We start from the raw sequence: 12,500 nt of genomic DNA on the forward strand, positions 1-12,500 counted from the left end.
ATCAAGTTCAGCACGACACAAAACTCTACTTTACTAACGTGCCACTACGGGAGACCATTGACATCTGCGCAACAACACTGTACCACAATAAGTCCATTACTCCGCCGTCCTTGAACGAAACGGAGTTTGTGAAACTCATGTTAATGGTTACATCTGGCGTTGAGTTTTCATTTGGCAACGTTATGTATAAACAAATAGATGGCGTTGCCATGGGCTCGCCACTTGGTCCTGTATTGGCTAATATATTTGTAGGGTTCTGTGAAGCGTCCATTAGTCCATCATTGTGGCCCTCTATGTACTGTCGTTTTGTAGACGATGTGTACTGTCACGATGAGGATGAGGATGTCTGTGGGACTTTTCTACTAACTCTGAATAGCCTCCATCCGGCGTTGAGATTCACGTCGGAAGCGGAACAAAACGGCAGATTATCCTTCTTGGATGTACAAATTTCACGCAACATTAACACTAAGAGTTTGGACACCACTATCTATAGGAAGCCAACTTTCACCGGCCTCTACATTCCGTGGGGGAGCTATACTCCAACGAAATCGAAGAAACATCTTGTGAAAGCGCTAGTTTATCGTGCGCATAGAATATGTTCCCCTCATCTATTGCAGGACGAATTAGACAGACTGACATCAATATTTACGAACAACGGCTATCCAAAGGAATTTCTGGCCAAGCTTATCAACGAAAAACCGGCGACAGACAAGCCGATCCAATTTGGACCTGACCTTTGCCCAGTGGTGCTCCGTTTACCCTGGGTTGGCGCCGGTTCTGCGCGCGTGGAGAAGGATGTTCGTGGTATCGTATGTCCATCTTATCCGTGCGTCAAGCTGTACGTCATATTTGGGACAGTGCGTGCGTTCAGTGTGAAGAAGGATGTTCTACCTACCCTTAGTAAAAGTAACCTTATCTATTTCTTTCAATGCCGACAATGTGAAGATCGGTATGTAGGTAGAACCCTTCAGCACCTGGGCGCGCGCATTCGTCAACATGTGCCGTTAAGTTTTGTTCCGCTTGATGCGCGTGAGTGTCGTCCTCGCCGTGGTCGTCCTCCAAAATGTGCTGTCCAGTCCATCGGTGGATCTTCCTCTTCCTGTGAAGATATCACTGCATGCCCGTCCTCCTCCGCGTGTATAGCGCAGGGTCCAGCTGAGAACAGCGTGAAAGATGGTGAAAGACCGACACGTAAACCACCGAAATTGACAAAGGATCTGTCTGCGTCGGGAAGGGTTACGCGAAGCCAAGTAAAAATACGGACTGGTGAGGACGCACGTACAACGACAACGGAAGTGACAACAACAGTCAATATTCGAAAACGTGGTAGACCGCGAAAACGAACCTCAATATCGAACACCGGACAAGTTGGAGTAAGAAGATCAAAAGAAATCCGCAATGGAGGAGACGTAGCTGAAAGGACACTGGGCATCGCGCACACAACGGCTAGTGTCAGAAAACGTGGAAGGCCGCGGAAAAGCAAAGAGACGGATAGTGGTGATGCCGCGAAGAGGCGAGATGACGGGACATTGGAGGAGACTACACCCAACGGAGCTAAGAATCGCACTTCGTCCATCAAGCAACATCTGTCAGCCCGTACCAATTGTCGTGAGTTGTACAGTGATAATGTGTTCTCAATATTGTCACGTGGTAGATGTGCGTTGCATCTGGCTGTGTTAGAAGCTTTGTATATCCGTAAGTTAGATCCTGAACTTTGCGTACAAAAAGAAAATGTGTTGTCGCTACAATTGTTTGGTGTTACTCCTCGTCGAGGTGTTAACAATGTAACTTAATTTGCTCACTATGTTCTTGTCGCTATTATTATGTCCTTCGAGTTTTGTGTCGTGCTGAACTTGATACTTTTTTTCACCTTGTCACGAGTGTTGTTATCTCATATCTTTACGCTATATAAGTTTTAGTCTTTCCAACTTGAGCCATTCCCTGTATAATCCTTGATGAGAAGGGACCGAAAACGTTCGGATACTTTGACAAGTGCCTTATTTTGACTGGATGTGTGTTTATTTATTTATTTATTTATTTATTCAACATCTCCTGGCCCGTCCGAAGACTGCCAATAAACATGAGAGGTCAGGTGATAGCCAACCACGGCAAGCTAAAAGGGAAAAAAAAAAAAAAAAAAAAAAAAAAAGATGCTGTCAGAGAGGGAAAGGAGATAGGGAGAGAAAAAGAAAGGGAGGCACATTAATAATACATGGGATCACTTCGGATGAGACAGTGTAGAAAGCTGGACTGTGAATTTCCTGATATCCTGGCATGTCTTAATGCTAGTAGGCAGGTTAGACCAAAGGGAGTATGCTGAGAAGAAAGGGGATTTCAAAAACAGAGAGGAACTAGCTCGGGGCAGTGATAAGGCATTGCGTGTTGGTCTAGTGGTAACAAACCAGTTGTACTTGGCAATATGTTTCGGGACTTGGGCTAGGAAGATTTTTTGCACAAGGATACAAAGATGCTGCTGATGTCGGGCAAGAAGAGGGTGCGTGGAAGCAAGTTTATAAAGACAAAGGGTGGCAAATGTTTGGTCTTTTCGAAACAGAATTTTCAGAAGCAAGCGTTGATGTACCTCCAGTCTGTGGAGTAAAGTCTGAGACAACCCGCACCAAGCTATATCGCAATAGTCCAATATAGGCAAAATGTACGACTTAAAGAACAATTTTCTGCAGTTATCATTCAAGTGTTGGCAGTGGGGTTGTAGCATACCTAAGGACGCACTCGCACGCTTGCACACAGACTGGACTTGTGGAGACCAGGAGAGTTGGCGGTCGAGAATAACGCCCAGGTGCTTGTGCTCGTTAACAACTTTAATAGGTGTACTATTTAGACCAGGAAAATACAGAAGTTGGGTGGGGGGCGAGGGAGAGAAGAACATGGCCTCGGTTTTGGCGAGGTTAGGCTTCAGTTTCCAGGTTTCCATCCATGTTACTGTAGCGTTGACCCCGGACTGCATGGAGGCCGTGAGGTTGTCTGCCGAGCTGTCGGAGCACATCAGAGCAGTGTCGTCAGCAAAAAGACTTACATTTGGTACAAGGGCTGGCAAGTCATTAACGTACAGTAGAAATAGGAGCGGCCCAAGTATGGACCCCTGGGGTACCCCAGACACGACTAGTAATGGGTCTGATAGGGAGGTAGATACTCTGACAGTCTGGTGGCGGCAGGAAAGATAGGATGAGAGCCATTGCAGGGCTGGACCGTGTACCAAGAAGACGGACTCTAGCTTTGCAAGCAGACCACGATGCCAGACGGTGTCGAAAGCTTTCGCTAGGTCAAAGAACACGATGCCAACATGCCGCCTGAGGTTCCGCTGGGTGTAGATGTCTTGTACTAGACGTGTTAGTTGGAAAGTTGTGGAGTCTCCACGGCAGAAACCGGATTGAGATGGTGAAAGCGCTGGGGTGACGTGGCAGTACAGAGACTCAAAGAAAATACGTTCACAGACCTTGGACACAGCGGGAAGGAGAGAGATTGGTCTGTAGTTGCCAGCCTGAGAGCGTTGGCCTTTCTTATAGATCGGGACGATAACAGCAGATTTCCAGACGGGCGGAAATACTCCTGTACGATATGACATGTTAAAGAGCAGGCACAAGGGATAGGACAGAGATGGCGCAAGCCATTTGAGAACCTCATTGGGTATGCCATCTTCGCCAGGGGACTTACAATTCTTCAGGAGTTTGAGGTGCTTACAGACGGTAGCAGTCGTGGTAACGACGCGTGTGAGTGGTGCGCTAAGTTCAGGGGCTGGGGACAGCGATGGAATGACCCAATTCGGATCTTCCGGAATGCCGGATGAAACAAACTGCTTGTTCAGTGTGTCTGCAATCGCCTTCACATCGTGCTGGCGGTTGCCATGGGAGTCCGTCAGGTACTGGATTGGCGCGCGGGAGGTCCCGCGGCACTGGTTGCGAATGAATTGGTGGAGTGATGGGCGATCGGGGGAGGAGAGTGTTGCAGAAAGAGAGTTTAGAAAGGAGCGGTGTGAGGTACGAGAAAGGTGCTTGACGAAGTTGCGTTGAACTCGGTAAGCCTCCCGGTTAACCGGCGTTGGGAATTTCTTGTAGATGCTGAAAAGATCACGCTTGCGCTTCACTTCAGATACGAGGGACCGTGTCACCCATGGGGGACTAGATGTCGAGGATGTTGGGTTGGAATGTTTCCGGTTGTTGTAGCCGATAGCAAAGTTAGAGAGGTGCTGTTGGAACCCTCGTTCAAGGACGGCTGCAAAGTGATCTACCGCGGCGTCAACAGTTGGAGAGCCTTCTGGTTGCAGAAACGACCAGTCGTGGCAGGAGAAATCAGCGTTCATAGAGTCCCAGCACTGAGAGGGAACTCGACGGAAGCGATATGGGAACGGTTTGCGAGAAGGAAGTGGCAGGTCTGGATCCGAGGGCAATGAGACGGCGAACTGGCATGAAACCATGAGATGGTCCGAGGAGCCAAGAGCGCAAGCTGTGTGAACGTCCGTCGCCAGCAGGGGTTGGTTCGTGAAGACAAGGTCTAGACATGACTGTGTTCCGGAAGATGTTGTGTGCGTTGGACTCTGCACCAGCTGATCCAAACCGAAGCAGGTAAGGGTGCGAAAAAGTGCCGCCCCAGCAGGACACGTTAAATCCGATGGGCACCACCGTTTGTGCTTACTGTTGAAGTCCCCAGCCATTATGACATGGTACGATGACATGGGAACGGTTACCAAAGCACTAGCTAGCATATCACAGAAGTGGTCTATTTCCGTGGTTTTGACTGAGGGCGGACGGTAGGTACAGCAGACGAGGATGGGTGTCGGGGAGCCTAAGATTGGGTGAAGCTCAACCCATACGGATTCACAGGTCGGACGAGCAAGGTCGTCGCGAACTTGGACTCTTCCGAAGCGATTTTGCCGGACAAGAATCGCAACTCCACCATATCCTCTGGTTGCCGTACCGGATTTGTTATCATGAGGTGGTCGGTCGCGACGAAATGTGGTATAACCGGAGATGGTGAGCGCTATGCTTGGATTTAGCCATGTTTCATTTAGACAGATGACATCAGGTTTGTTGAAATCAGCAGTGTTTGCGTGGATACTTACGACCTAACACGTACCTTCGTTATTAAATTATTATTATTATTATTATTATTATTATCATTATTATAGTGCAAGCCTCTTTTACGGGCAAAAATTAACACAAAGTATTAAAATGCAATACAACATACACTGGAGAAGAAATCAGGAAAATAAAATATGAGCTCAAAAATGGTACGAAAAATAGCAAATAGAATCAAAACTCACGATGGAATCAAACTCACGATGGAATCAAACTCATGATGGAAACTACAACCCAATGAGTTGGAAAACCAACCACAGAATTAGATATTGGGAATATAGTCAGACACAACAACAACCGAAAGCAGTACACCAAAAATCTGTCCTACAAAAAACAAAGGAACAAGAAAAACAAGAAAGACGAAGTACAAAGAATCCCCCCAAAAAAAGGGGAGAACGGGATGAAAGAGGACCGGAGAGCGGCAAACCCCAGGAGGACTTAGCGTCACATTATCATTATTATTATTATTATTATTATATGTCTCTTTCCCTCAAATCAGTCATTATTATTATTATTATTATTATTATTATTATTGCATCATCATCTCGTGGCAAGCAATGCCAATATTGAATGAGAGAGGGGTGATAGGCAACCACGGCCAAATCAACAAAAGAAAAGTAGTAGCCATACATGTATAAGAAAGAAGAAAGAAGATAACTCAAGACATACACAAGAGAGAGCTTGGAAGCTTTGTTACAACTCTGAGTTTCACGTATTACTACGATCATCAGGCAACTGATGGATCCAAAACGGGCAGCCAGAACATAAGGGGGAGCAAGGTGCGAAAGTCCGAGGGGTATCATAGGCGACGCGTATCATAGCGCAAGAGTCAGGTGCAGGGAGATACGAATTACACAGTGGCCCACAACAATTGAATACCTAGCGAAGTAAAGTAGCAAAAGTGGAAAGTATTTGGCAAGTCTTGAGGTCATGTGACGTCAGCAACGACCAATGTGTATATGCCAAAATGGAGGGGACTTCAGAAGAGTGGCTGTGCGAGAGATAGGGAAGCAGAGAGAGTTTCGGGTAGCTGGGGACTGATGAAACCAGTTAATTAAGCTGGGATAAAACATGAGGTTAGGCAAGACCAAGACGAATTTTATGAATAATTAGTTTACATGATGAAAGTCTGAGTCTGTTAGAGAGAGGGCAGCTGGATGCGATAGCATACACAGTATGAGAGGGCGTCAAATGGGGAAAAGCAAAGACAGCGCGAATTAAGCGACGATGGGTGACTTCGAGACGATTCGTGAGCGATGTGCTGGTGCCAGCCCAAATGGAGGAACAGTAGTCAAATACAGGCAGAACATAGCATTTATACAGCATTAAACGGCAATCACGGGGGAAATGAGATAAGTGAGAAGAGAGGAAGCCAACAATAGAACTTGCACGTTTCTCCAGGTACGTGATGTGGGGATCAAAGGACAGATGCTGATCCAGGATAATCGCAAGGTGTTTGTGCTTGTTTATCTACTCTCGGTATCACGGGTATGCTGAGGTATGTTTTCGTCCGATATATTAAAGTAAGCATGGGTGTGTTCCTGCCACGCGAGAGATCCATGAGTGATACTGTAATGATGTCGGGGTGATCGTCAATGAATTAATCCAGTTCCATTTCAGGACGGATATCATCAACAACAGCGGTTTCACTAAGCACGTCGCTCTCACGAGCTGGCGCTTTTTGCCCTCATGCTCATTATTATTGGTCAACGCGGAAGGAGAGGGTGACCTCGCACCACACTGCTGGGTGTTCTGCGTCGTGTCGCACAGGAAAGCGCCACGCTTTTCTACTCACCATCATCTAGATGAGCTCTCCGTAACGGCCCAGGATCGAACAGCTTGGAGAGGCTTCACTCACACTACATAGCGTGCGTGCCGGTGCGGATGATCCTTAGCCGAGGAACAACAGCGGAGCGGAACCATGTCTCGCACAATAACATTATACTTAAATAAAGGGTTTTTTCAACTGACAACCGCTGTATTTAGTTGCAACTCACTCTTGGCCCATGCGCTGGATGAAATTCTTCATTAATGATAATGATGTCAAAAAATCATTGATGTGTCATGCCAGTCACCCATCGTCAGAACACTTAATAAGGTTAGAACCTGGCCTTTTATAATGAAATCAAGCGTGAGCGTATTATGTCAATGTACAAAACAAAGCAAACACGGAATAGCCGTATGGAATTGAGCGTATGAATATTGCATGTACAGCAGACAAGGAGAAGGGCGCTGAAAGAGTGGGTGTGCAGCAGCTCAGCAGAGAGATCCACAATCAGCTCCCTCCCCCTCACTTATCTATTTACATGTGTTTCGTAATCCTGTCCATGGTGCGCTGGAAAGCGCTAACGCCGAGACCCTAGGTCGGCGTTGCTAGTCCCGCCTCCCCGCACAGGCTCCCTGAGAGCTCCTACTAGTACATTGTCTGTCTTTCTCCTTTGTTGTCTCGATCATTATTTTCTTTTGTCTTCTTCTTCTCCTCTCTTTGTTATGGTCTATCAGCAGGAGGTGCATTCTGTAAAAAAAGATGTAATAATAATAATAAGGCGCAGGAAATGTGTGAACAAAATTGGATTTTTTTTATGAAAGTGCACATGCCTACATACACGGAAGGGGGGGGCGGGAGCATGCCTACATACACGGAAGGGGGGGGGGGGGGAGCATGCCTACATTCACGGAAGGGGGGGGGAGCATGCCTACATACACGGAAGGGGGAGCATGCCTACATACACGGAAGGGGGGGGGCGGGAGCATGCCTACATACACGGAAGGGGGGGCATGCCTACATACACGGAAGGGGGGGGGGAGCATGCCTACATACACGGAAGGGGGGGGGGGGAGCATGCCTACATACACGGAAGGGGGGGGGGTGCATGCCTTCATACACGGAAGGGGGAGCATGCCTACATTCACGGAAGGGGGGAGCATGCCTACATACACGGAAGGGGGGGGGGGGCGGGAGCATGCCTACATACACGGAAGGGGGGGAGCATCCCCACATACACGGTAGGGGGGAGAGCATGCCTACATACACGGAAGGGGGGGGCATGCCTACATACACGGAAGGGGGGGGAGCATGCCTACATAGAATGGAAGAGAGCAACAACAACAACACCATGACATAGAGGACTACAAAGGGCGTGTAGGTGCTATTGAGCTGTGCCGGTGAGGTGAAGTGCGCTCCCCGACCAATGGTCTCGGGATCAAATTGGATACCACAATCATTGTGTGTACAACCCTGTACAGACACAGCAAGATTTACTTGTAGCAGTTTCACTGTGAGGGTGCTAGCGCCTTCAATGGCCTTCCGAAGGAGATATTGATCTCCGGACGACGCTCTCGAATCTCGATAGACTCCCTTGGCTTTCTCTGGCCCTCCTTGTTTCCACAGGCGGTACTCTGGTCTCAACGAAAATCATATCTGTCCTCTTGATGGTTCCGTGTTGCTGGTGATCAGCAATATTATACGTATTGCTTCAATGCATATTATTGCTACTCATTATCATGAGAACAAAGACCAACTTGATCATCCCCACCACTCTTCCCCTGGTAGTTGTCTAGATCCATGTCTCTTGCAGATTCCATGAAACCATTTTATCATCCTTTGAATCATCTTATTACTCCACTATTTCTATTGTCCATGTTCAAATCAACGAGAAGTGATGAGCATAGACGCTCTTTTCCCGGGCGCTGCGGATTCACTGCATCCGTATCACTGAATCATTACTGATGCCGTGAAGTGAGTTGCGAAGTTGCTGTGATTGGGGAAGGAGCATGTGAGCTCACCACTTCTCTTCGAGTTATGAAATTGCAGAATGCCTCGCCCCATAATGTTATGTCTCATTTTGCCCCGCGACGCTTTTGATGCATAGTGATAATTATGACGCTCATAATTCGCTACCTTCTCACTGGACAGTTTTGTCCATTTGGTTTTAGCGAATTGAGATCCGGAAAACAACCACAACAACACAACAACCCTAGATTAGAGGGATTTAAAAAATTATTTCCTTGAAATAAAATAATTTATTATTATCATCATCTAGGCAATGGTATACTGTGCCAAAACCTGCACACACTGTAGGTTTAAGATAATATCTTAAACCTACAGTGTGTGCAGGTTTTGGCACAGTATACGCACCTGCTCCTTCCTCTGTATATATTATATACAGAGGAAGGAGCTGCTCCTTCCTTCCTCTGTATATATTATATACAGAGGAAGGAGCAGGTGCGTTTCCGTAACTCTGAGTTTCACCAACTGAATCGATTAGAAAGTGGTAGACATCACCATTAGCAGACGAAAATTGATACTGACCCTGCCCCGAGAGAACTGCTATATAGCACGATTGTGAGAAGATGAAATGTTTAGGTGGAAGATATACAGTAGGAGTGCGGAGGCTTCCATGGCAACGAGTATAATGTATATCTTTGTTCAGCAGAGGGTTTGGTTTGAAACGCTGGGCATGCAAAATAGCACACGCCGTATTTCAATGGTTTGCCACAGTTTTGGAGATTTCTTCATTAGAGGTTGCTGGAGTTAGGCAGCCAGCTCCGTTGGTATGGCTTTCAGCAACCTTGTCTTGAACGTTTGATCCGACTTACTTGTCAAGTAGATATCCAGAGATTGTGTTTGTATATCTGAACATCAGCCTCGCGACAGCTTAATGTCCTACAAGTAATGTTAAAGCCCTCACCATGGACATTCGGTGGAAAAAATACAAGAGAGAAAAGTCCAGGAATATCTGGTTTAGAAAGGTGTTTCGCAATCTTCAGTATCCTATCGTTTGCTTGCTATTTTGCTGTTCAGGAGATATGTCTTTTCCCCAGCAAATTTCCAGATGCAGCCGTTAAGCGTGCAGCTGACAATAGCATTAAGCGTCCACAAGATGTAAGCTTTTATGTTTTGAAAACTGCCACATGAACAAATCTGTCCATTGGCTAATGCTGTTACATGTTTATGGCTGTTAACCTAAAAATGCATCCCTGAGCCCACGTCCATGGCTGTTATTACATAGTGACTTGTGCATGAACAGACATGCGGAAATGTCTATCAGCTACCCACCATTTGCTGTTCTTTCAGATCTGTCTAGCCAACCATGCTGGAGAGGATGCCGAAACGCCCCCTGAAACCACCAGCGCCACCACACCCAAATCCACCAATGCCCGCACCACAACCACCAATACCACCATACCCGTCACCACTCCAATCACTGACCCAAGTGTTTCCTTAGCTACAACAAGCACAACCACTCCTGTGTTCCAGTCGGAGGAGGAAGAAGCTCCAATGGCATCGATATCGGCAGCTGGCCAAGTAACTGTGTATGCAGAAGTCATTTTCCCAAAGAAGGTTTGTGATTTGCAATGTTCTTTCTCTCCATATTGAAGAGTATTGACGGTCTGATATGCTTTGCTCCACACATGATGCACAGAGGGGTGGCGAAGGTCTTCACAGGGAACAATAGAGCGCTGCTTCTGCTGTTGTTGTTGTTGTTGTTGTTGTTGTTGTTGTTGTTATTGTTGTTGTTGTTGTTGTTGTTGTTGTTGTTGTTGTTGTTGTTGTTGTTGTTGTTGTTGTTGTTGTTGTTGTTGTTGCTGTTGTTGGTTGTTACTGCTGCTAGTGGATGAGTGCTACTGCTGTTACTGCTGCTGGTGGTACCAGTGGTGCTGCTGGTGGTGGTGGTGCTGCTGCTGCTAGTACTGTTGCCGCTGTTGTTGTGGTTGCTGTTGTGGCTGCTTCCTCTTTTGCTGTTGCTGCTGTAGTTGTTGCAGCTGCTGCTGCTGTTGCACAAAGCAGTCGTTTGCAAATCTCGTCAGCGCTGCTGCTGCTGTCACTGTTTCTGTTGCTGGTGTAGATTTTGGTGGTGCTGCTGCTGCTGATATTGCTACTGCTGCTGAGTTGCCACTTGGATGAAGACTGGCAATGTGGCAAATGGACATGATTGTGTATGTTATTCCTTACCCTGTAGTTGGTGCAGTCGTGTAACGGCTGTGATTTGGTCAACACCCTTAAAACCGTGTAAGCAACACTCGAACACGCAGGTGCTACCTACGAATGCATGCACTAATATGCACGACTAAACATTATGTTTTCACATGAGAGCGTTGTTTTTATGCTTAGGATGGTGAGCCAAAACGAGTCTTGACCAACCCTAATGCCGAACATAACGGACTAGCCTCGGATCAAAATTCCCGTGACGTTCCAATACGTGGCACTGCTTCACCTCTCAATGATGATACACCAGTTTACAGCAAGGTACGAGCTATGTTTGTTTATAGTACAGCATTGGACACGTTGTTGGTTAGTACTTTTGCTTTTACTTGAACAGTATGAAATTGTGAAGATTCAAAAACTATTTAGTGAATGTTCATGAGTTTAAATAAGGGTTTTGGAAATATATAACAAAAGCCTGAACAAAATCCTTTCTAAAAAGTGTGTGTGAGTGTGAGTGTGTTTGCGTGAGCGTGTGTGTGTGTGAGTGTGTGTGTATGTGTGTTTGTCTACAAGTATGTGTGTCTCTGTGCGAGAGAGAGAAAGTTGGTGTTGATGTGCATAACCCCATGTGTACTTGGCTGTGTATGTGCCTATGTTCCTGTATTGCCACGCTATACAGGTTAACAAGACCTGTCATCGGGACAGCGTAGAAGAGTGACTTTTAACTTGTCTTCTTTCCCATCTTGGTGAGCTGTACACCTTTAACAGGATCGTTTAATTTTTCTTTATCTTATCCTCTTCTTTCTGACGAACAACAAGACATTCTCTAGTACTCTATATTCCGTTTTTCTTCCGTGTTCGCTCACCCGCCTACCCATTAAACCTCCCCTCCCCCCCCCCCCCCAACTCTCCTTCTCTTTCGCTCTCTTTCTCCCTTGATATGTACAGTCAACTTGGCTAATAACGACTGCGGATATAACGACAATTCGCGAATAACGACATCATTTTCATGCCCAGAGCAAAGTCCCATCCAACTGTGACACGTATAATGAAACTTCGGGTATAACAACACTTCGCGAATAAGGACACTTTTCTGATGCCCCGCCGAGTGTCGTTATAAGCGAAGTTGACTGTATCTCTTTACCTTTATCTCTTCCTCTCTCTCTATCCAACTCATTCTCTCTCTATCTCTCTTTATCTCTATCTCTCTCTCTCTCACCTAAGACCTAAGACGTGCCCATCGCGGACGCGATGATAGCGAACAGCTATGTTAGACATAGCAACTTGTGCTGGGATTACACCATTCAACAGCTTGCAAAGCTGATGAATTGACCGCCACTATTAATTTTTTAGCCTGGTATCCACCACACAGCTCACACACACACACACACAAACTCATTCAACAGTTGACGAGTAGCGTATTTGCCTTCCGGTGTTCTTTCTGAATTTCAGGTTGTTTTTCAGCGCTTTTCGCAGGG

The 12,500-nt window shown here is 46.5% G+C and overlaps 1 protein-coding gene across 1 annotated transcript in view; it reads left to right on the forward strand.

Moving 5' to 3' along the window:
* LOC135825647 (mucin-2-like) overlaps window positions 1-10,579 on the forward strand; it is a 13,029-nt gene extending 2,450 nt beyond the window's left edge. The window contains exons 4-5 of the mRNA XM_065338265.1: window positions 9,898-9,978; window positions 10,171-10,579. Of these exons, the coding sequence (XP_065194337.1) occupies window positions 9,898-9,978; window positions 10,171-10,473 (384 nt within the window). The 3' untranslated portion in view covers window positions 10,474-10,579. The remainder of the gene's footprint in view (window positions 1-9,897; window positions 9,979-10,170) is intronic.
* Window positions 10,580-12,500: the final 1,921 nt, after the last annotated feature.

The sequence above is a fragment of the Sycon ciliatum genome, chromosome 10, assembly GCF_964019385.1.
Source record: "Sycon ciliatum chromosome 10, ocSycCili1.1, whole genome shotgun sequence".
Classification (NCBI taxonomy): Eukaryota; Metazoa; Porifera; class Calcarea; order Leucosolenida; family Sycettidae; genus Sycon; species Sycon ciliatum.